The sequence below is a fragment of the Helianthus annuus genome, chromosome 12 (assembly GCF_002127325.2).
Source record: "Helianthus annuus cultivar XRQ/B chromosome 12, HanXRQr2.0-SUNRISE, whole genome shotgun sequence".
NCBI classification, from domain to species: Eukaryota; Viridiplantae; Streptophyta; class Magnoliopsida; order Asterales; family Asteraceae; genus Helianthus; species Helianthus annuus.
In genome coordinates this window covers 68,293,972-68,317,982 of record NC_035444.2, presented here as the reverse complement: position 1 = coordinate 68,317,982, position 24,011 = coordinate 68,293,972, and the positions used below count along the sequence as shown (strand labels likewise).

The following is a 24,011-nucleotide window of genomic DNA, read 5'->3' as shown; positions in this document are numbered from 1 at the left end:
CGCGGGGCGCGACAAACTCAATTTTCAGCCCTATAAATGCCTTCGACCGGCCTCAGTCCCAACTCGCTCAAAATTTTACTTTCTCTCTTAAAATACCCCCGGTTACGTATTAGATACGCTGCCCGATTGATCCAGTGCTCCGTAACGGCTGTCGAGGCTCTGCCCGACGTAGTCGTTGGAGTTCTGTCTCGGGGAGGGTATAACTAATGTAAAATTTGGGTTATTATACTAACACATGTGCATTATTTAAAATTTATAGATTATAGCCAGGAATCCACAGGAAATTACCTAAAGTAGCAATGTGAGTAATTCCTCTTTTCACAAACTGTTTTTACAAAACCTCAAATGTTTTAAATTATATTTCATAGTGATTGAGTATTTGTAATTCTAAAATTATCATCGGTATGTTGGGGTTTTGTATACAAAATTTGTTACTACACTGTGAGTAGTAACACGACCACAAGTCGGGTTGACAGTACCATGGGTGGTAATTAAAGTAGAAAAATAAACAAATATAATTGCGAGATCGCCCTCAATGCTGTAAAATGATAAAATTTGTCTTGATTAAATTGGGATTCACTCACCAGTATTTCCCACTGACAAAATGTTTTTATACGCATTTCAGGTAACAAAATGTGAAAGCCAAATAGAATCCAGCTGGACAGCACTGAAGGCTTGGAAAAGTGGCTATAAAAGTTACCTAAATAAACCTTGATGAGATTCATTGGTTGTTTAGTTTAAAACATTTTTCTCATATAGAGGTCATTTTATATGACCGGTGTCTTAGATCCTGGTTTGTCACGCGCCTCGCAGTAAAACCCCGCAGGTGGATTTTGAGGGTGTGACACGGACCGCAAAGGAACTTTCATACGGTTCGCAAAGACCCCGAAAAAATCCAAAATTTCCATTTTTGGTCCTTGAGTTGTTTGGTTTGTTATTTGGTGCTCTAAACATATAGTTAAGCATATTTTTAGGGTTTTATGGTGTATGCAAGCATGTATAATAATGAAGCACGTATGAATGATATTCCAAAGAAAATATAATCTCGACATATTGTTCGATTTTGAATTAAAAAGGTGCATTCGTGATTGTTTACGTGTTATGCAAATATATTTAGGTAACAAAAATAATATAAAATACGATTTCCATTGTTATCAAGTCTCAAATTACAAGAGATTGAAATGAAAATACGAATTGCATGATAAATGGAAAAGGATGAAAAATCCTGAACGTTTCACAACCCGACAAGGAACCAACTGGCCTTGACAAGTCATCCGCGTGAACCCCTAGTCACGCAATGATATGCCATCACTGAAGAGACAAACAATACAATGTGAGAGCGATGTGTAGCCAATGGCAGTCCGCCGATCGTTGTACCAGCTGATCTCCCACTAGTGGTTATCGTAGATGAGACATGAGGTACATGTGAAAACGACATGTGGCGAATCACACGCCGCAGATTCATATCTTCCTGAATTTCCACTAACGGTTGACACGAGAGAGACAAAAAGGACATGCGCAAAGCGATACGTGGCCAATCCGACCCCGCGGACGCCCTCCCACCTTTATGGACACTAATTGTCAACGCAGAGGGGACCAAATGGAAATTCCTGATAGCGACATCTCGACCAATCCTCTTCCGTCTTTCCGTCTATAAATACCACACCCCATCAATGTGAAATCATTCTACGTTATCTACCCTTACTCATACTTACACTTACACTTATCTTTCTCTAGAGTCAAACTTATTTTTACGCCGAAAGGTGGTTACGAGAAGAACTCTCCACATATCCTTATCATAACTAGTCTCATGATGCTATTTAGTTTTGCAGAATCTGTAGGGATTAGATGAATGCTCAACTGGGTGTAGGTTAATCCGATCTTCACAAGTTCTAATTCATGATGAATCACAAAAGGTCCAAACCTTTTTGAGGGAGCATAAGCATATAAGAGCATCCACATGTAGTCAGTTTTGAGATGCTTTTAAAGAGAGACGGGATGATACGAAAGAGGGATTGAATGGTGAATATTTTATTAAAAATGTATAAGAACGAATTTTGCAAGTAAACATATGAGAGATGTGTACATTTTATGGTTGCTTTTGGCTATAAAATGTGGTAAAGCCCGGATGAAGTGAGCAGGTGCTTACGTGGGGCTGCTTTTAAAGCCCCCTTACAGTGGATGGTCAAAGATAAGGTTGTAAATGAGCCAAGCTACTCGAGATCAACTCGAAACTAGCTGAGCTTAAATGAGCTCAAGCTCGAGCTCGAGCCAGCTTACGAGTCTAGACGAGTCTAGTATTTATATACATTTTAAATAATATATTACTAAGGGGCTGTTTGGTAGCCTCTTAATGACCATTCAGATACTACCTCTTAATGGTTTAAAACCTCTTAATGAATAAGAGTTAACATCAAGTCTGAATGGTTAAGAGGTAACCTCTGAATGATAAATCATCACATGTCACATTCGTCTACCTTCTCATTGGTAAAATTCTTAATGATTCCATTAAGAGGTAGCCTCTTAATGACCATTCAGAGGCTACCAAACAGCCCCTAATACTCTTAAAAGACAAAGTCGGTGGAAACCCCATCAGCTTTGCCTCCGCCTCGCCCATACTTTCATGATGTTGCAATTTTAGCCCCTTGACTTTGGTACCTTCAAAGTTTCATAAAATGGCAAATTTAGTCCCTAAACTACTACTCCATTTTACAAATAGTTTGCTTTTGACACCCTAACTTTGTGGTTGTTTCCTTTTCAGCCCCAGCTTTGTTATAGTTTCCTTCTTAACCCAAAACTTTATCAAATTTTATCTTTACCCTTTCTTAGACCTCAAGTTTAGAAAATGCAATTTTTAACCACTTAAATTTTTATGAACTCTGTAAATGCCACTTTAACCCCCTCGAGAGTTTTTGGTTTGACGATATAAATTCGAGTTAGTCGGGTCGCGTATAATACGTTATGATTGTACGATATAAATTCGATTTACGTTACATTTTGATCCAATCACAATGCAACTATAGGATACATTGAGTTCAGTCGGATACGTCAAAACGTGCGTTTTCATATGGTTAACACATCATATAACGCTTGGACTAATCCATTCGATATTTGCGAAGTAATAATACTTACCAGTTATAATTTATAAAATAAGTAAAATATATATATAACAATAATTAAAAATATTAATAGATAATAAAAGAGTCGAGTTCAAGCTTTCATAAGTTAAACAAGCTCGAATTTGGATTATACGGTTTGCAACCAGAGTCAAAGTAATATGACCTTTTCACTTAAAATAAAAAATGAATGCAAAGAAAACATGAAGGGGTCAAACTATAAATAACTCTTAACTCTATCTCTCCTTATAAAATCGAACACTAAAACTTCTTCAAGATTTCACGTTTCCGGCGACCGATCCCGGAGCAATTTCCGTTAAATCTCACCACAACACGTTCGCATACACACACATCGTAATGAATTTCATCTTTCCGATTCTAATTTCAACATAACCTTTTGCTTTTGCACTGTCACTAATTTGTAAATTAGGGTTTATTAGGGTTTCGTCATCAAACTAGAATGGGTCGTTCACGAGCAGTCAATCACTCTACAGAGGAGGATTCCAATCAAAGGTATTCATTCAATTGTAATTCAAATGCGTTTACCATTGAAATTTGTTTCAATTCAGTATTTTTATTAGTTTAAGTGGTTTTATTTGGCTACATTTGAATAACTGAAAGTATTTTAATGGTAAAGTTTGCTAAAATTTTTGAACTTGATGAGAATTATGGGTGTGTGTTTGTGTGTGAACTTGCTAGTTGTTATGGGATACTTGTGCATTTGTGTTCATCAGTTGTCCCCTTTATTGTTATGAGTAAGAAATAATTGTTTCATTCGAATTAATGGTTTTGCAAGTTTATAAGATGTATAGTTAGTAACTGAAAGTTTAAACTGAGATATCTGTATATGTACCACAGTGGATCAAATGTGTCAGCTAATGTTTCGTATTCGTTTTATTGTTTATTCTTCTAGTAGTTAGAACTTAGAAAGAAGCTTATCTGAAAATTATGAGTTAGTTTGATTCTAAGTAGTTAATGCGGTAAAATATCGGATATCGGTTATCGCGGTGGGATATCGGTAATTTTTATATCATGCTAAATTTATGTATATAGCAATTTAACACTAACAATTGTAACAAGTAAGAACTGACTAAGACTTAAAACACTAACATTTATCAGTAACAACTAACAATTAAGACTTAAAACACTAATAGCAACAATAAGAAGAAAAATGAACGGTAGAAATAAGAAGAATAGTACTGATATCGGGAAAATCGGTGATTTATCGATCAAATATCGGACAATATCGCTGATATTATCGGTACCGACATTCTGACCAATATTTTGTACCGCTATCTCGGCAGGGGACCGATAACCGCTATATCACTGATATATCGGGATATTAACTACATAGGTTTGATTTGATCACATTAAAAATTCAATACTTTGTTTTTGCTCTGATAGTGTCTTAGTGATACATAAAAAGATGATAAAAGCGATGCATCCGGCATCGAATTTTTGGATGTGACTTCGGATAATCATTGATATTCTAACATTTCATGGTAATCTTGATAAGAAAGATAAAGTGAGAAGTATGATGGTGGGCGGAGGAGAAATTTAGTGACTGTATGATTAACCGGTTTCTGAAGTAGTGAATGGTGTGTTAAATGTTAGTTATGTTAATGCTATAGAGTGTAAAAGCTGTAAGAAAATACACTATGAGACGTCTTATTTCTCTGTTTTCCAGTACAATTTAAGACATTATGTGTGATTTGATTCCTAATCACAAGTTTATATACACTCAACCCAATTGCTAAATGTATAATCTTTGCATCTCCTCTTTGGTATTTGTTGAGACGTGTAAACTTGATAGTGCATATCCATGTGAGAGCAGATTGAAGGGGTGAAAAGTAATTAATTACACAAATGGTCCGTGTGGTTTGGTCATTTCTTTTTAAAAGTTACATAGTGAATGGTCGTTTGCCTGTAACCGAAAGTCACACCACTTATAGAAAATCAATAAAAGAAAAACCCCATCTGTTAGTTTGGCCGGCCCTAACCCTAATGGGCCCGGTTTGTTAGTTTCTCATTTAGCATGATTAGCCTATAAATATATCTCGTGTACCTGTAATTCATTATCACTCATTAATACGCAAACCCTAGTTACCCCTGTGAATGTCGGCTGCACACCGTGACCGAACCACGTAAAATCTCTCTTGTCACTTTACTGCTTGATTTTGTTTGTGTCTCTCGACGTCAACTTTGAATTCCTTCTTTCTTGTATGATTTTTCTTAATTATTATTTTGATGCATGCTCATATGTGTTAATTAACTCTCATTCCTTATCAAAACTTAGTCTTGAATTTTCCTTGAAGATTTGACCGCGTTATACATCTTCTTGTATCTTGTTAAATTAGATTTTGTCGCAAAATAACTTCATTTTGCCGTATGTATTACCCTTGAAATTTTTTAAATTCTTGTCAATGTATTCTAATCGAACATTTCTAACCTTAAGTTAATTTTTGCTTTTTTTTCAGCCGATCAAAGAGAAAGCGAACTACCTCAAATTTAGAGAATCTAGAGGCTGCAACTTCAGGTATCTGATTAATGGAGGGTGTGCGCGGTTCGGTTTTTGGGTAAAACCGAAATCGTAACCGAAAGTTTGGTTTTTGAAAAACGTTCGATTTCGGTTTCAGTTTTAGCAATGGTTCGGTTCGGCTGTTTTGGGTTTTTCGGTTTTTGAAACAATTACGTAAGATTCAAAAATAAAAAAAGTATAATTCAAAGTTTAAGAATCTTTCTTAGATGTTTACAAGTAAGTTAATATATATTTTTTTTAATTAATTTTGTTTACATAAACCTAACCTTCTAATCTATTTCTTGTTTCTCCAAAGTTTTTATTAAGACGTTTTCTTTTATAATACTTTGAAAATGATTTAATTTTTATGTCAAATGTTGTTATTTCTTGTAGACAATGGATAAATCATTTCAATGATAAATAAACATGTTAGTGTTCTTATTATAAATTCTTAACATTCAAGAATAAAACTAATAATTCCTATATATATATATATATATATATATATATATATATATATATGTAACATTCAAGAATAAAATTAATAATTCCTAAATATATATATATATAACAAAATTAAAAAATGATTTTTTAGGTTATTCGGTTTGGTTTTTTCAGGTTTTATAAAATGCTAAACCGAACCGGAGCGCAAATTTCGGTTCGTTTTTTTGTGCGGTTCGGTTAAATCGTTTTTTTTTGGTTTTGATTCCCGTTTTTTTGGGTTTTCTGCTCACCCCTAAATGGAATATACACCCCCTTTTTGTCAATTTCGTTGTGAACTCAATGTTTTTCGCTCAATATAATAGGCCAAGGGATGAGTGAAGGGAAGAAAGCTTTGTACCATTGTAACTACTGCAACAAGGACATATCGGGAAAGATACGTATCAAGTGTGCTTGCTGTTCTGACTTTGATCTTTGTGTTGAGTGTTTTTCCGTTGGAGCCGAGGTTTATCCTCATAAAAGCAATCATCCGTATAGGGTTATGGTTAGTAAATTTATTACTTGTCTACTAAATAGTCTAAATTAGCTGTCTCGTATCTATTTTATTTTATTACCATCTTTTAACATGACTTGTTCGTTAAATGCTATTTTCTTTACGCAGGATAATCTGTCGTTTCCACTCTTCTGTTCTGATTGGAATGCAGATGAGGAGATATTGCTACTTGAGGTTTTTATCTCTATACACATAATCTACCATTTTAAGTTTATCTATGTAACAACAAAATATATGCTAAATTAATAATAGAGTTAGGATCGTGAGAGAACAACTTGGGAGGATAGATAACGTAAAATATGTAACAACATGTTCAGAACCATAATCACCCCCTTTCCAATGTTTTTTTTTTCTGAAAAATAAGTATATACACGTTTAAAAGTGAAAAGTATTGTACATATATGTTCGATAATGTACATATATGTATATGAAGGAAGATTATGGTTCTGAACATGTTTTTTTCTGATGTACATATGTGTAAATACGTGTTTAAAATTGAAAAATAAGTATCGTACATGTCCATATATGTTTGATAATGTACACATATGTACAATTAAAAATTAACAATATACCTTGTATTTTAAAAATTGACAATATACACATATGTATTAATAAAAATAAAATAAAATAAACTACTTAAAAAAGAACAATTAGCAGTAAAAAAGACTTTATATATATATATATATATATATATATATATATATATATAGGGGTCAATTAACGTACAATTGGCCTTAACGTACGATGCGTACGCGATTAGAAATCTGCACGTTATAAACCTCAAAAGATGAAAACCTCCATGTTGTATTTATGAAACCCGGACTTCACAAACTCGGACTTCCACAAACTCGGAAGCCAAAATAATACAAAATCCGCATGTTATATTTATCAAAACCCGCATGATATATTTACCAAACCCGGACTTCACAAACTCGGACATGTTCACAAACTCGGACTTCACAAACTCAGAAGCCAAATTGTACAAAATCCGCATGTTATATCACTCAATCCGCATGTTATATATTAATCGCGTACGCATTGTACGTTAAGGGATGTTGTACAATACACTTTCTATATATATATATAGGAAAAGTGTAAAATACATTACGGCTTAACGTACATCACGTACGACAACGTGCGTGATTATGTGTATAACGTGCGTGATTAATGTTTTCATCATGCGTGATTAATGTTTTCCAACATGCGTGATTTGGGTTTTTTAGTTTATAAGGTGCGTGATTTTGAAATGAACGTGCGTAATTACCCGTCGTACGTAATGTACGTTAAGCCGTAATGTACGTTAACTGGCCCCTCTCTCTCTCTCTTTCTCTCTCTCTCTCTCTATATATATATATATATATAGAAAGTATATAGTACATTACGGCTTAATGTACTTCACGTATGACAACGTGCGTAATTTGTTCTATAACATGCGTGATTAATGTTTTCAATATGCGTGATTATTGTGTTTCAACATACGTGATTTTGGATTTTTGAGTTATTACGTGCGTGATTTTAAAATGAACGTGCGTAATTACCTGTCGTACGCGATGTACGTTAAGCCGTAATGTACGTTAACCTTCCCCCCCCCCCCCCCTCTCTCTCTATATATATATATATATTTGCTTAGAGAAAATGTGTGGTCCAGAATGGTTTTCACAATTCTCAATTATCATGTGTTCTCTTATGATCCCTACCCATAAATTATAATATTATAGAGGATTAATATTTATAGCTTTGAAAAGAAAACCGTGTTTCTGCAGGGGATAGAAATGTACGGTCTGGCAAACTGGAATGAGGTTGCAGAACATGTTGGAACCAAAAGCAAATCACAATGTATTGAACATTATAACACCATATACATGAATTCACCTTGCTTTCCACTTCCGGTATAACAACTCTTTCATGTATTGAACATTATATATTATAACGTTTTCTTTAGCACATTGGCGTAACGTTTTCTTTTCTTTTCAGGACATGTCACATGTTATGGGAAAGAATAGAGAAGAACTTCTTGCAATGGCCCGAGGAGGTGAAGTTGCCAAAGGTTATTCATAGCTTTCAAATTTATTAATTTTTTATGTTGAATAAGCAACTCGTATCATATATGGTACACGTGTATTCTTCTTGTATTGGTGTTATCTAAGTTGGTTGGTGTTTTAAATTGCTTCAGGACACCAAACCGGAGGGGAACTTTCTGTGAAAGAGGAATCTCCGTTTTCTGCCAGAATAAAGTATAGCATACTTCTAAAACCTGTGATTACATCTAGGGCTGCAAACGAACCGAACGAACAAGACAAGACCTTGTCCGTGCTTGTTTGTTAAGGAAAAAATGTGTTCATGAACACTTACCGAAACGAGATTTTCTGTTCAAAGGAAATGAACGTGTTGGTGTTCGTTTGTTAACTTTAGGTAACGAACGCAAATGGGCATTCATGAACACAAACAAGCGCTCATGAACAAAATATGTAATACACTGATACTTATTAAATTTTTTATTTGTCGAAAATTTTAAGTATTTAAATAAAATATAATAATTAAAAACACTAATGAACTATCGAACACAAATGGACATAAACGAACATGTTACAGAACGTTCACGAACATGTTACAGAACGTTCACGAACATACATGAACAAACACGGTTTCTGTTCATGTTCGTTCGTTTAACTAAACGAATGAAATTTCTTGTTCGTGTCCATTCATTTATTAAACAAACTTCCCGCCGAACGGTTCAAGAAGTGTTCGATGAACGTTCTGTTTGTTTGCAGCCCTAAATTTACATCTAATGCAAATTCTTTTTTTTTTTCAATCTAATTTTTTTTTTTTGTAATACTTGGTCAGGGTTGAAGATATAAGAAAAGAAAATTCAGCAGGTCGGCCCTTGTCTGGTAGGTGCAACTTGTCCTTCTCTCTCTCTCTCTCTCTCTCTCTCTCAGTATTGCTATATACATATATATATAGGATTAAGTTCAGATGAGAACTCCTCCGAGTTGTGAGAACCGCGAGAACTCCTACTTCCGTGTGAGTTTTTCAACCAAATTTTGCACAAACGTATATTAACAGCTAACTAAGACATCCGTGAAAAAAATTAAATAAAAATTGACGAGCCAACATTTATTCAACATGCAAGTTTGATTTACATTGATGTAAATGGTTGCTGACGTCATCAGCTCCAGAACGTTACGGCGGTGTAAATATGGTTTACACCGACGTAAGAAGTCGTATACCTTATATATACTTTTTTTACACCGACTAGAATTAAGGTTAAGGACTTTTAGGAGTAGATTCATTAGGTCTGAGCATTGGGGTACCTGCTTAGCGTTTCTTTCTTTATGGTCTAGGCGGATTTTGCAGTGATTTTTTTTTTTTCATAAATGCTTAAGTGGGATCTTGTAATTTGAAATATTTGCTCTATTTCACTATGTTACCTAGCCACCACTTCTTTGCTATTTAGTAGTGCTTTGTTTATAGATTTGTTTGGTTTCTCGCTTTTCTACTATACATAGTTGTTAACTGCGACCATAGCGGTCGCTATAGCGCGCCTTATAAGTTGTTCATGGCGATGACTAGCGACCTTTAGCGATATTTTTTTTTTAGTTCCTCACCCACCTCTCGTCTGGGCCTTGGCTTTAATAAAAAAAAAATAAAGGTTAAATTGTGCAAAAAGTGGCCCACGCGGGCCTGGGGTTTTCGGAGCTGCATTCGTGTCCGCAGGACGTGCGGGCATGCACGAGTTCAATTAAATTTCAATTCAGAAACTCATTTTTTGATGTAAGTCCTTTGCTACTAACTATTAGTTTTTGTTAAATATACATGTAAAATAACATATATACAAGGGTATTTTGATGTAATATACATATAAAAATTTTCAAAAATCTTTTTCTAGTGTAATCGCTATTTATAAAATAGCCGTCGCTATTCGCTACATAGCCTAGCCATGCCTTGTCGCTATTCGCTATCGACAACTATGCTACTATATGCCTTTGGTATCGGGGGGTCTCTCTGGAAGCAGCCTCTCTATCCCTAGAGATAGAGGTAAGGTGTGCCTACATCTCGCCTCCCCAGACCCTACCAGTAGCTTTGCTATTTGTGGGATTTACTGGGTACGATTGGTTGATTTTGGAAAAGTTCCATAAAAAAGTTCCGTCAAAAACTTTGTTTTCAAAGATCTCAAGTTCTCACAACTCAAGCTAGTTCTCATTTTAACCATTCCCTATATATTTAAATATGTACCGATTTCCTCTCGTTTTAACATAGATGTAGGTTCGGTTGGAGGTTCTAGCATTGTTAATGCATCAACAGGGGCAGGTAAGAGAACATCAAGCATTATCCCAAGCGACAAAAGCGGTGACGGAATTAAAATAGAAGGTAGGTCCTGAATTGCATTTATATTTCGATAAATGACCAACTACAGATAACTATAAATTTACGGTCTTGTGATGTTAGTCCCAGATTCTCACACAGACCGCAGTTTCGGAGAAAAAAAGCTGAGGACATCAGTAGAAGAGGGGCCTTCAATGACGGAATTGAGCGGATATAACTTCAAGAGGCAAGAATTTGAAGTCGAATACGACAATGACGCTGAACAGTTGCTAGCAGACATGGAATTTAAAGAAACCGATACGGATCCTGAACGTGAACTTAAACTGCGTGTCTTGCGTATATACTCAAAAAGGTCAACCGATAGTCGATACCTTTTTTTTTCTTCTAGTTTCAGTTGAATATAAACATGTTATATATACTATAAGTATGCTATTTTGTCACATCAACCAACTTTGACATTAACCATTTTTAGCCCCTCAGCTTTAATAATGACATGCTTTTTAGCCCCTCAACTTTGGTAATGACATGTTTAGCCACTAACACAACTTTAGCCCCTCAACTTTAATAATAAACAACTTTAGCTCCTCACCTTTAATAATGACACGTTTAGCTCCTCAACTTTAATAATGTTACGTTTAGCCCCTCAACTTTAATAATGACATGTTTAGCCCCTTAACTAAAACATAAAACAACTTTAACTCTATTTATCTACATTTCGAACTGCTGCGGAGCGCGGGTGGTAACCCACTAGTTTCTAAAATTCATTAATTACTGATAGCAGGCTAGATGAGAGGAAACGCAGAAAAGACTTTATTCTAGAAAGGAACTTACTTTACGGAGACCCGTTCGAGCAGGGCCTTTCCCCTGAAGAAAAAGAAATATGCCGCCGATATAGGGTGTTCATGCGGTTCCATACAAAAGAGGAACACGAGGAGTTGCTGAAAACCATCATTGAAGAACACAGGATTCGAAAACGAATAGAGGATTTGCAGGTTATTGTAAATTTTCATTATTTGTGGCGGTTATATTATCTTCTTTTAGGCCTGTAAACGAACCGAACGTTTATCAGTTGTTCGTGAACTTGTTCGGCGGGAAGTTCATTTATGTAATGAACGAACGAACATGAACACAAATTTTTTGTTCATTTAGTTAAACGAACGAACATGAACACACGTTTTGTTTGTTCATTTATGTTTGTTTCAATTTAAATACATAAGTCGTTATATTTATATAAATTTTAAACATAAAAGGAACTTTCTAACTACTTATATAAATATAACTAACTGGTAATTGGGCTTTTTCTAGTAATAAAAATGAGTTTTCTAATAAGATTTATTGTAATTAATCACTAATTTATATAAAAATTATTTTATGTTCGTTTAGTTTAGTAATTTATGTTACACGAACATGCCCGTTTTCCTAGTAACCGAACATGAACAAAAAAATGTGTTCGATTATATGTTCATGTTCAGTTAAAGTTAAATGAACGAACACGAACATGGCTCTGTGCGTGTTCGTTCGGTTCATTTACAGGCCTATCTTTTTTGGTAGTATTGATGTTAGCATACATGTTCAGGAAGCTCGAGCTGCCGGTTGTAGGGGATCGGCAGATGCCGAAAGATACATCGAACAAAAGAGAAAGAGAGAAGCTGAAGAAAAGGCACGCGGGTTGAAGGATAACGTGCTGCCGGGTCCTAGCGGTAAATTCTTGCAACGAGCCAATCATCTGAAAGGGGACGTTGATACTGGTGGAAAAGACTCTTCCGCCCCTGGAGGTCTAGCTATAGCCAGTTTGGATGATTGGGATGTAAGCGGACATTTGGGTGCTGAGTTACTTTCAGAAGCTGTACGTATTCTCATCTTTTTTGCTTCTTTAGATCAAACTATCTGTTTTTTAAACGTTTTTAATTGTGCAGGAGAAACGGTTGTGCTCGGAGATGAAGGTTCTTCCTACACATTATCTGGGCATGCTAGAGAAACTTACGATAGAGGTTTTGAATGGTCACATAGCTCAAAAGTCTGATGCACACCGTCTGTTTAATGTCGATCCAAACAAGGTGGATAGAGTGTATGACATGCTTTTAAAGAAAGGAATCGGTCAACCATGAACCGGTTGACCATGCCGGCGGGTATGTGCTTGCAATCTATAATCTATTAGTTGACTGTTTGATGCAGTGGAAACACCTTCTGAACCTCTAATTATTAGTTAAATCACTTGGTTGTAAGTAATATAAAGTGTAGACATGTTGGTGAGTTTAAAACATTTTTAATAATATGCACAATAGTTTTGTCCAGGTCATTTGGACCAAATAAAACCAAAGGGAAAAGCTTGGTAATGATTTTGGTGTGTTGCTTGTAAATGCTGAAGGTTTTTTCATTCACCTACAAGGATGATTGGTATGGGTAAACTTTGTCCCATACCTGATTATAAAACCGTGTCCTATGCATGTGGGGTACCAGATACTCGTTACCCATCGGGTTAGCAGGTTACCTGTTTATGGTTTTGTGTGGTTTAAAATTTACCCGTTATAACATCCATTACTCAACCCTAAACTCACCTAACAGCTTTAACATGCGGATAAGCATGTTTGGTAAATCGGACGGGTTTCACCTAATTCCATACTCGTCCCAAACCTACAATCTTTTCTAAAACTGATCTAAATGTTTCGGGTTTTGAGTTTAACCGTCGAATTTTGTTTTTTTACCATTCCTACTATTCTTTGTGGGACAAATATGATTTTCCTCCTTTCAAGTTTTATATTAAACACATTGCTTTGAATATTTATATCTCAAAAACTTTATACCTCAAAAATCTTAGCTCCATTTGGGACAACATGAACTCGTTGATCATGATCTTATCACAGTTATTTAAGCTGTCTATGATTCGTTAGTGTAGGCTTCTTCCCTCTCTTTACAAAACGAATAACATTCACTGTTGATCATGTGGGTTAATCTTTGCCAAGAAAGATATTCCAGTAAAGAATAACATGCATGGCGGCCCAAATTCTAGCGTTATTGTGACCTCCCTCGTGTCGGATGCAACACATACGGCTTAACCTTTTTGGAGGCTTAAAGCGAAGTAAAAATCCTAACATTTTGGCGGGTTTTGGCCACAAAAGTTGATATTTACAACATATTGTCGCTAATAGTTACGCGGGTGCACCAAGCAACATTTACTGATATAAATTAAAAAGTCACGGATGGTGCGAGATTGTAAGGATACTTCAAGTTCAAGTGGTAGTTGTTTGTCACTAGTTGAACAATCAACAAAACTAGATTATGAGTAACCTAAGTAGTCATTTTTCTTCTGTATATCGGATTGCTAAACTATCGTATCAAATGCGAACATGATTCTTTCATTATTTGAAATTCTTGATAACTAAGAAGTTAGTTCAATTGGTTAACACAACGAAGTGAGTATTGGTTAAGGATTTTGTATACGTTGCTTAATTTTGTCTTGAGAAGTGATTCACCCCGTACCCTAGATCAGTCACCATGTAACTTAGAGCCGTCCTCGAGATTTCAAAATTCAGATGCCTTATGCGACTAATAAGTATGGGCCCTTAAAATAAAAACTTATATATATATATAAACAAAATTCACTAGCTTGGGGTTGGCTCAAAGTCTAAACAAAATGGGCTCTTTAAAATAAAAGCCCAAACTAATATAGATACATGTGTAGCTCCTTGCTACTTACTAGTTCCTTTCTATGCGTCGTTAGTTGGTATGGTTCCGGGTTGTTCATAGTTTTTTTCGTTGCAATTGTTTTGTTTCATCCAGGCTAGTTGCTTGCTAGTCGTTTTTTATATAAAGTTTAGCCGTTAAAAAAATATATATATGTCACACCCGCTCGTAGCGGAAGCGCGAGGTGTGATCTGTTTGGTTTTCATTGCATAATCAATATAAGTGAACAAACTAAATGAATAAAACAAGCTCCAATGCCATTGCCATAATCATTTCAAAAGATGCGCAACATAAGTTAAGTGTATAAAACCATCAACTGAACATAAACTGTCATAGTTTCATACATCAAAAAGCAAGTTCTAAAATGTTAAGGCTTTGACCACTATATCACCGCAAAGAGGTGGTATATAACGGGCAAACCCTACAAATGGTGGCATGGAGTCTTGATAATTGCTTTCTTGTCTGAAATATCTGCATGGTCCACTAATTCCCTGAAATACATGTTAAGATGAAAACATCAACAAAAGTTGGCGAGTTCATGCAGTTTAGTTGTATAAGATGTATCTTTAAAATGTGAGTTGTATAAAATGTATCTGTAAAATGTGAGCTGTATAAGATGAAAACCAGTATGTAAAGATGTAGTATGTAAAGCGTCAATGAATTCGTTGATCATTAATGTTTTGCAAGGACATTAATATGTGTGACGAAAAGGAAGCAATCCAAACCTAGACGATTTTGTGTCAACTATCCTCAACTGGGACACAAACGCACTCTTCTGAACGGTCCGCGACCAAGAGTGGGGCTCGCCAAAACCCATTAGATCTAACCCTTTGTACCTAGGTCCAAACTGGATTAGTGATGCTTAGTTGTATGGTTTCGCACATGATCTATGGTGTTTCATTCCTTGACTTATCATACTATTGAACATGTATTTTCCCCGATAGTTGTAAAGTTGAAAAGCATTTAAAATGAAGAGGGGACATGAACTCACAGAATTGCGTTCCGTAAACTGTATATAACTGTAACCTCACGTGCAGTTGCCTTGGATTGTATCACGACCTACAAACATCCTAGATTTGTTAGACACTTCGGTCTTTGTAATGACTCATGTATATGTCTTCTATCTTGAATATGTATTAAGACTTGTGTAGAGTTATTCACTCAATATATATTTCGCCAAATGTATATATTCTTGTACTAGGTTAATGCCCGCGTAATACGAGGGCTTCAACCAAAACCATATTATTTACTTTGAAATGAAATATTCTATGATACACGGGTTGAACACATAAGAATTTTCAATGGGTGGGAGGCCACATTACATGATGACGTCACAAGAAATATATGTAAGTGGCACATTATGCACTAACTAAACATTTTGATACCTTAATAATATAATGAAAAGTACTAACAAAATGTCTTTTGTCTTACGTTATTAAGTTGTCAGACATAAATGTCTCTTGTCTCTCACGCATCAATGTCGCTTTATATCAAGCATCCTTTTAGATGCCATCGTATGGTCCCTTTATATCAAGCATCAGTGTGTTGTGTTTCAGTCTTTTCCTTTTTCTCTACAAATGATATACAACATGCAACTGCATCATCCATGCTTTGGCCTTACATCTACAAAACCATAAATGAAATTGACTTAGTTAAATGATTTTTAAAAAATTAATCATATAACATGATAAACTGGCTTAATTAATTGATTTTTCCTCACATCTTTCTATATCCTTGGCATGCATAATTGATTTTGTGCAATCGTATGTATAGATTGTAGAGTTTAGCAACAACATATCTTGATTTCAGGCCACCAAGTGAGTGACCTGTCTAAGAAATATTTTCAAGAATAAGATGGTGTTGTATAACAAATGTCACATTTAAAATCAACACTTTTACCTGATGACCTGATGACACTTTCAGCAAATCCTAAAAAGGTGTTCGACATTGGTAGCCAACTTATCTAGTTGTCCAAATAAGAAAAAAAATCAATCAGCACAAACTACTTCCCGATCCAATTGAATCACATCCAGGCGGGTTGAGTAACTGGACAAAACAACTACAAAGAAACGGAAAGGAAACAGAAAACAAAAGCACAGCCATTACAAAATTTCCGAAACATTAAACTCAGCCCACTTATCCCAGTCCAGCTTTGGTAACTTTGTGTGATGAGAAATCCAAAGGAAGACGTCTTCTTTTATGAGATCGACAGTTCTCCGGGTTGGAACAAACTGCCCCTCAAAAACTTTAAGATTCCTTGCATTCCAGATTCGCCACACCGTAGCCAGAATAATCGTGTAGACGACTCACTTCCATCTAGCCGACCCTATGTTTCCGGTCAAAGCTTTCACCACTTCTTTTAAACTGCACATATTAGTCGTAGGGGTATGCGCATCCAAACCGTAATTTGCCACCATGTACTTCGGGCCCAAATACAATTAACAAAAACTTGATTTGCATCTTCTGTACCGTAACCGCATCTATCACAGTGACAATCCTGCATGATAAAAAGAAGATAGAAATTTTATTCTATATTTAAAAAATATAGTTAAAAATATATATGATAGTTTAAAAAGTACAAAATAAATTCAAATTTCACTAAAAATCTCCTTGTACACGACATTTGTTGTCTTACTTGTAACTTGTCCATCCTCATCTAATATAGAGTTAGATTTGCGGTTCCTGTACTATCCTTTACTAGTATTGAAATTATGTACCTAAAAACCAAAACAAAAGGTTTTTACAAAATCAATACAATGATAAGTAAAAAAAAGACACAATACCTTATAAATTCAAACAACCAACACCATCTTCACATTCAGATTAAAAAATCTCAAGCATTCATCCTTGATGCAAAATGAATTCAAGCGTTATTACCTGAATGTGAGATCAAGTATATAATTGCTGATGTCATCATCCCCAATAACCCACCAGCAATTACCTGCATATCATATAATCATCCTTACATTATTATTGTTCAATAAATCTTTTAACCTACCAACACTTTTTCATCCAGTTTTTTATTTTTTTATAAATAATAAATATGTTAACTTTGATTACAAAAATCAAGACTACTTCAATTTAATTTTTTTTAAACAACAGTCTCTCCCATTTCACTCATCCCTTTTAGCTCAACGTAATAAAAATTTGAATATGTGAGAAACAATTTAAGAGGTTGTATGCGATAAAAGTGACTTTTGATAACTTGCAACCCGTTTGACCCGTTCCCTTTTTAGCTATTTTTTTAAAAAAGCTGAACCATTTGACCCGTTTAACATAAAACACAGATCAAATCGACCAAATTATGAAAACAGACCTGAGGAGGGGTGTGACAAAGAAGTTCATGTAATAGCATTCTTTCAGCTAAAGGATGTTCGGCAGGAAGTTCATACACGATTTGATTCAGAACTTGACAATTTTACAATCTTAATAATGGCATATATGAACCAGAATATATGTAACCGTCTAATAACTTTATGTAAGGTCTATTGTTCCGTAAGATTTTGCACAAACTTTTGAAATAGGAGAGACCAACCTCCGCTTGGCGTCCTGCTTGCAATCTTACACCAGTCGCATCTTACATCACCTGTTATCAATTTATCTTTAGAATCACAACATACAAATTATAAAATGAGATAATGTATACATATAGGCAAAGTAATGTAAGGATTTTAGAAGATATTATATGATGACAAAATCCCCTAAAATAACATATTCGTCACCCCGTTAGTTTTTTGCTGACGTGGACTGCTTATGTGGCAAAAAAGTTAAAGTTTTGTGGACGTGGACTGCTTATGTGGCAAAAAAGTCAAATTTTTTACGACGTGAACTGATAATGTGGTAAAGCTTTGATGATGTGGATTGCTTATGTGGCAGTCCATGTCAGAAAAAAACTAATTGGGTTAACTTTCAGTTAGTATGAGATCGCTAAAGAAAAATATGTTAAAAGGTGGGACTCTCACGAAACATTTCATTAGTTGCCGGCCAATAGGTAATAATTGAGATTATTTAATCCAATTTTCTAAATGAGTAAAAGGAATGGTAGAGACAAAATATCATACTATAATAGCTAAAATCAGGGCAGTAGCAAAGCTTGAACCACCAAGGCCATCGTGTAAACCAACAGCAACCGCAAGAGCAGTTACCGTTGCAGAATGTGATGAAGGCATGCCACCCGATCCTATAAGCCGCTTAGGGTCCCATCGGTGTTCCATATACATGCAATTCAACCAAATGATAATAAGACTCTTAAGATTTATCACTAAAACTAACCATCAATCGATTTCAAACATGTGCCAAAAGGAGGCATTTGGATCTCTATTCTAATCGTTTATTTGTAATTAACAAACAGTTTAGACAATATGCCAGAAACAAATGATTGTTAGGATTATCATTTAGACAATATGCCAGAAACAAATGATTGTTGGGATTATCAATCAAGATAAAACTGAAAGCTATAAGAACTGAAGATTCGTGGACTTACATATGGCATTAGAAGGGGATTTTCGAGAATGGTGAAGAAGGAGATCGATAGAGTCATATTTCCAGTGTTTTTTGATTCTCAAGGTTGTCTTTGTTATGGGCCATGAGATGATCCATGCTTACACATTCATCCCAGCTATCAAACCATAAAAACTTTTTAAAATCACTAAAAATAATTAAATGGGCTAAATCGCGCAACCCACGAACTTGCCAAATTAACACGAACACAACCCAATTAGCTAAACATGTTCACGGGTTCGACTCAAAGTTGATCTGAACCTATTTATGAAAAAACCTAAACCCATAAATTTCGTGTTGGGTTCGTGCCATGTCATAAATTCACACCCCATTGTTGGTGGTCCCCCACATACCTTTTGACTCATTTCAGTTAATTTTCTATTTGTCACTGAAAAAAAAAGATACCTTTCACATAGTAAAAGGTTAAGCGCATCCAAATGAGAAGATCCATCATATACTCGTGCCTAAATGAGAAGATCCATCATAAACTCGTGCCTGTATATGTTATGAATTGTGTTAGTAATACAAAAGATTAAGAGGCATTTAAGATAAGTCTAGCAGAAAAGATAATGTTGCATTGCGGAAAAATAAACAACAGTGACAGAAGGGCAACCTTTTGACTATCATCATTTTTTCCAAGCCAACTCATAGGAACAAATATATTTAACACTACAAGTATATAAAAGTTTCAAAAAGCTGGATAATAAGTCTTTCGTGGCAGCTCTAATACTTACAGGGCCAAGATACTTGATGCATTGCCGAAGAAGCTTTGTTCTTAGGATCTTTCATGATCCACCTCTTTCCCTTCCCCTATGTCAAACATGAGAAAATATAATGCGATATGTATTTACTTCAGAGCAGTAAGTGTTGAAGCTTACCAATAGAAAAAGCTTGTCTACTCTAACACTGAATCCATTTGGCATAACAAAATTGAAGATTTTGACTATAGCCATGTCGAGGATCAATCTGTTTCAATGTAAAAAAAGAGGATAAATCATTCATAAAATAAACTACCCAACAATTAGAAACACATTAAAATCAATCCTCTTACCCAGTTTTCTCTCAATGGAATCGAAATACCCTAACTTCAATAGGTCTTTCCCTGAATCTGCCACCGCAAGTGTTTCATGATGGAACCCTAGCCGACGGAAGACGGCTACGGCCCTTTGATGACCGATAGAATCAAAGACGATTCCAAAAAACAGAAATCAAGAATACAAATTTCAGAAATGATTCTATATTTCAAGCAATAAACACATTAACATATATAAAAAAATATCAAATATGATTCAATATTTTAGATTTCAGATGAACATCAATGTTTAACATGATATCGAGCAACCAACATTAAAACAAAGCAAAGAACTTGCAATATAAACTCAATTTTGACAGAGACAAATGAAAAGAATACCGAGGAAAATCGACCGGTTTGATCTGACCCCAATTTTGAAAGAACAATAGCCATACACCTGAATGAATAATACACCTCAAATAAGAAGAAACAAAATCGTATAAACACGATTGATAGAGAAGAGGAAGACAAATCGAATATATTTAATAAGAAGATCAACGAATCAAACATTACCGTCGATTGTAGAGTCGTGGGTCTTGAAGATGGATTGAAGTTTGTCGCACAGGGTTGATTCAGATATGGAGGCAGATGATTTTTGTTTTAGGGTTTTCGGAAGAAGGCGATTGATAATTTAGAGAGATGGTCAACAATTTGATTTAGGAAAGAAACCAATTACACGGTCATCGAGAGAGAGAGATTAGGGTTTTGAATAAGAAAAGGAAAGATGATTGAAAAATTGAGAGAGAAGGAGTAATTGAAGCGTACATAATAAGCCTCTCCAATACTCTCACCACAGTTATGCCACATGTCCTCTCATTTGAGTTTTGCCACCTCATTGCCTATGTGGATGCTTAGTTGGCTTGCACCATTGGGTGACATGTGTCCCCCAATGGTTTACTTTATTAGAGATATAGATTTTGTGAGTTGTATCATCGGGTTAAATCTTCTTGACTTCGTGTCTCGTATGAATAAACTATATGTGTATAAATGATTCCCATGTATGGGCATACTTGTATAATTGTATTTTCACCAAGTGTTAGTGATGTAAGTGGGTATATAATTGTACGTATAGGGATACGTATATCCTTGTATTCATTATACATGATCTTGTATTCTTAATATATATATATATATATATATATATATATATATATATATTTAAGATATGTCCATAAGAGTATATATCTTATACTTGGAAAAGGTATGTATAATATCCATCTTAAAAATAATATATTTTTAAGATTAGTTCTAGAAAATATATAATTTTAGTTTTCCACCAAAATAATACATTTTAGATGTTATGAAATATGTATGTCTTATACACTTCAAAATAATACCTTTTTAAGAAAAACCAAATGTAATATATGTTGTATACTTGTAAAATATATTTGGTCACTTGTTCGGTTTTGAAAATATAATTTACTAAGCTTTGATATATTATATTCTGTAGTCCGAAATACTTATATAGTCCGTTTAATTGTCCAAATGTCCGATTTGTCCATAAGTTGTATCCAAGTGTCCGAATCATTTGTAAGTTGCATTCAAGTTGTGTATATATGTATTCTTGTAAGTCTTTAGTTGTCAATATGTCTTGTATTTATTTGTATCCTTGTTATCAAGTCCCTAACTTTTGTATATAACTAATAAAAATAATAAACACATAGCACATACTTGATATGTTCACTAAATATATATTTTACCAAAATAAATATTTATGTCAATTTTTATGTTTAGAAAGACCAACTTTCTAATCTTGTAAAGACTTTGTTAGAAATGACATTTTTTCTAACACATGATTTCTAAGAAAATTTGGCCATAGTCTCTTTGAAATATGAACTTTGCCATGTTATCAAAACATATCATTTTCTTTTAAAATCAACAACAATTACCTCATAGCATTTCTACACAAAAACACATGAGATTTATAACAAGGGTTATCAAGATGAACTTATTAACATGTAGGGTTTTAGTATGATCATCAAATATATTCTTTTGTTCAAAAATCATATTAATCTTCAAGTTTTGTCAAACTTTTATAAAAACCCATCTTGTATGTTACTTTTATATACCTTTCAAAGTCTACATAATTTTTAGTGTAATAATTTATACACTTTTTCAATCACCAAATATTCATGTTCTTCCATCAAAACTCATGTTCAACATAACCCTTATAAGACTTTCATGTACACTTGTTAGGTTATGTTTTTAAACATCATCTAACAAGTTTACTTATGATGTTCATCATAACTAACTCAAATAATCAAGTAACAAGTTTCATATCACAACATAAACAACTTATATATTATGATTCTTGGTTTGTTTATAACAACCCTCCTAAAATAATCCGACACCCTAAAAATATTTAGAATGCCTCAATATGTCCTAAAATACACCCCGTACACGAAAACAAGCCCCAAATACCTTTGTTTTTATTAAATTTAATTAAAAACCCAGATTTTAGGGTTGTCGCGGGCCGCGTAAGACCCCCTGGTCTACCCAGGGCGCGAGCGCTCATCAACGAGGCAGCACCCTGAGCTGCCACGTGTCATCATTCGTGTCGAGGCTAGTTGCCTGATTAAGCGAAGCTAGGCCCTACCACCCTATGTCGCGGACCGCGTAAGACGACCCTTTGGCCTTTGCGGGGCGCGACGAAACTCGAATCAGGCCCTATATATAGAGGGCATCGGCCGTTCATTTGAAATCGCTCACAATCTTTCTCTCTCTCGAAATTCTGCATAGATAAAGTAATTTTCGGGTATAATACCCCCCCTAAATAACGAAGTTCTGCCTCGTTGTAAGTATCATAACCCCGGTTACTTATTAGATACGCTACCTGATTGATCCAGGGTTCCGTAACGGCTGTCGAGGTTCTGCCCGACGTAGTCGTTGGAATGCCGTCTCGGGGAGAGTATTACTAATGTAAATATTGGGTTATTATACTAACGCGTGTGCATTTGTGTATTTAATAGATAATCACCAGGAAATCCTTAAGGAAAACCCTAAGACAGCAATGTGAGTAATCTCCTTTTTGCAAATAGTTTTTACAAAACCTCACATAATTAATATCATATTAAACAGTGATTGAGTATTTGTATTCTACAATTATCGTCGGTATGTTGGGGTTTTGCATACAAAATTTGTTACTACATTGTGAGTAGTAACATGACCACAAGTCGGGTTGATAGTACCGTGGGTGGTAATTAAAGTAGATGGAAACAAATGTAATTGCGCGACCGCCCTCAATACTGTACAATGGTTTTACTTAACTTGATTAAACCGAGATTCACTCACCAGTATTTCCCACTGACAAAATATTTTAAACGCGTTTCAGGAAACAAAATGTGAAAGCCAAAATAGAAGCCAGCTGGACTGCACTGAAGGCTTGGTGTCACACCCCAACCGATGGCGGAAACATCGGGGCGTGGCACTGAGCGAAACAGATTGTCCAGAAGTTTCCATAACAATTATCATTACCAATCAATTTAAAATAACATGTCCCATACCATATCTCAAAAGGCAAACAAATTATTACAGATAAATCTAGGCAAATTGTTCTGTTTCAACAACTCAGGTTTCAATAGTACAGACAACTATTTGTTGGTTACTAAGACTCTTTCCTAGCCTTGATTTCCAAGCAAATAGACACCTTAAGCACCTGTCACATACGTTAAAATAAGGGTCAATACACATAGTGTAAAGGCGAGTATACAAGTTTGATAAAAGCATATAGAGTTCGAAATAGTTTACACATAACCAGCACGTACACTGAGTAAAACGAAGCATGTTAGTTATCGACATGAA

General features: G+C 35.0%; 1 protein-coding gene and 1 long non-coding RNA gene across 24 annotated transcripts; one reads left to right on the top strand and one right to left on the bottom strand.

Moving 5' to 3' along the window:
• The first annotated feature begins 3,324 nt into the window (after nucleotides 1-3,324).
• On the top strand, nucleotides 3,325-13,293 carry LOC110895255 (transcriptional adapter ADA2). Of its 9 annotated transcripts, none has more exons than XM_035980612.1 (14): nucleotides 3,325-3,470; nucleotides 3,557-3,629; nucleotides 5,594-5,652; nucleotides 6,441-6,619; nucleotides 6,737-6,802; nucleotides 8,392-8,517; nucleotides 8,603-8,675; nucleotides 8,802-8,862; nucleotides 9,473-9,519; nucleotides 10,934-10,999; nucleotides 11,078-11,306; nucleotides 11,736-11,946; nucleotides 12,531-12,800; nucleotides 12,871-13,293. In XM_035980612.1, the coding sequence occupies exons 2-14, from the start codon at nucleotides 3,577-3,579 to the stop codon at nucleotides 13,060-13,062; spliced, it is 1,632 nt and encodes a 543-aa protein (XP_035836505.1). In that variant the 5' UTR covers nucleotides 3,325-3,470; nucleotides 3,557-3,576; the 3' UTR covers nucleotides 13,063-13,293. The 9 variants fall into 9 exon arrangements, with proteins under 9 accessions (XP_035836505.1, XP_035836503.1, XP_021998227.1 ...); XM_035980610.1 differs by having other exon boundaries at nucleotides 10,895-10,999; XM_022142535.2 differs by having other exon boundaries at nucleotides 10,889-10,999.
• A 1,635-nt stretch (nucleotides 13,294-14,928) lies between these two features.
• LOC110895256 lies at nucleotides 14,929-21,024 on the bottom strand. 15 transcript variants are annotated; one of them, XR_004874161.1, is made up of 16 exons: nucleotides 20,724-21,004; nucleotides 20,550-20,607; nucleotides 20,190-20,302; nucleotides 20,017-20,104; nucleotides 19,873-19,948; nucleotides 19,544-19,633; nucleotides 18,700-19,256; nucleotides 18,174-18,224; nucleotides 17,516-17,579; nucleotides 17,274-17,355; nucleotides 16,538-17,135; nucleotides 16,359-16,468; nucleotides 16,070-16,261; nucleotides 15,630-15,697; nucleotides 15,364-15,474; nucleotides 14,929-15,129 (listed from the first exon to the last, which is right to left on the bottom strand). It is a non-coding gene; the product is annotated as an uncharacterized LOC110895256 (long non-coding RNA). The 15 variants fall into 15 exon arrangements; XR_004874165.1 differs by lacking the exon at nucleotides 15,364-15,474 and having other exon boundaries at nucleotides 16,538-16,601; nucleotides 16,745-17,135; XR_004874166.1 differs by lacking the exon at nucleotides 15,364-15,474 and having other exon boundaries at nucleotides 16,359-16,464; nucleotides 16,538-16,601; nucleotides 16,745-17,135.
• Nucleotides 21,025-24,011: the final 2,987 nt, after the last annotated feature.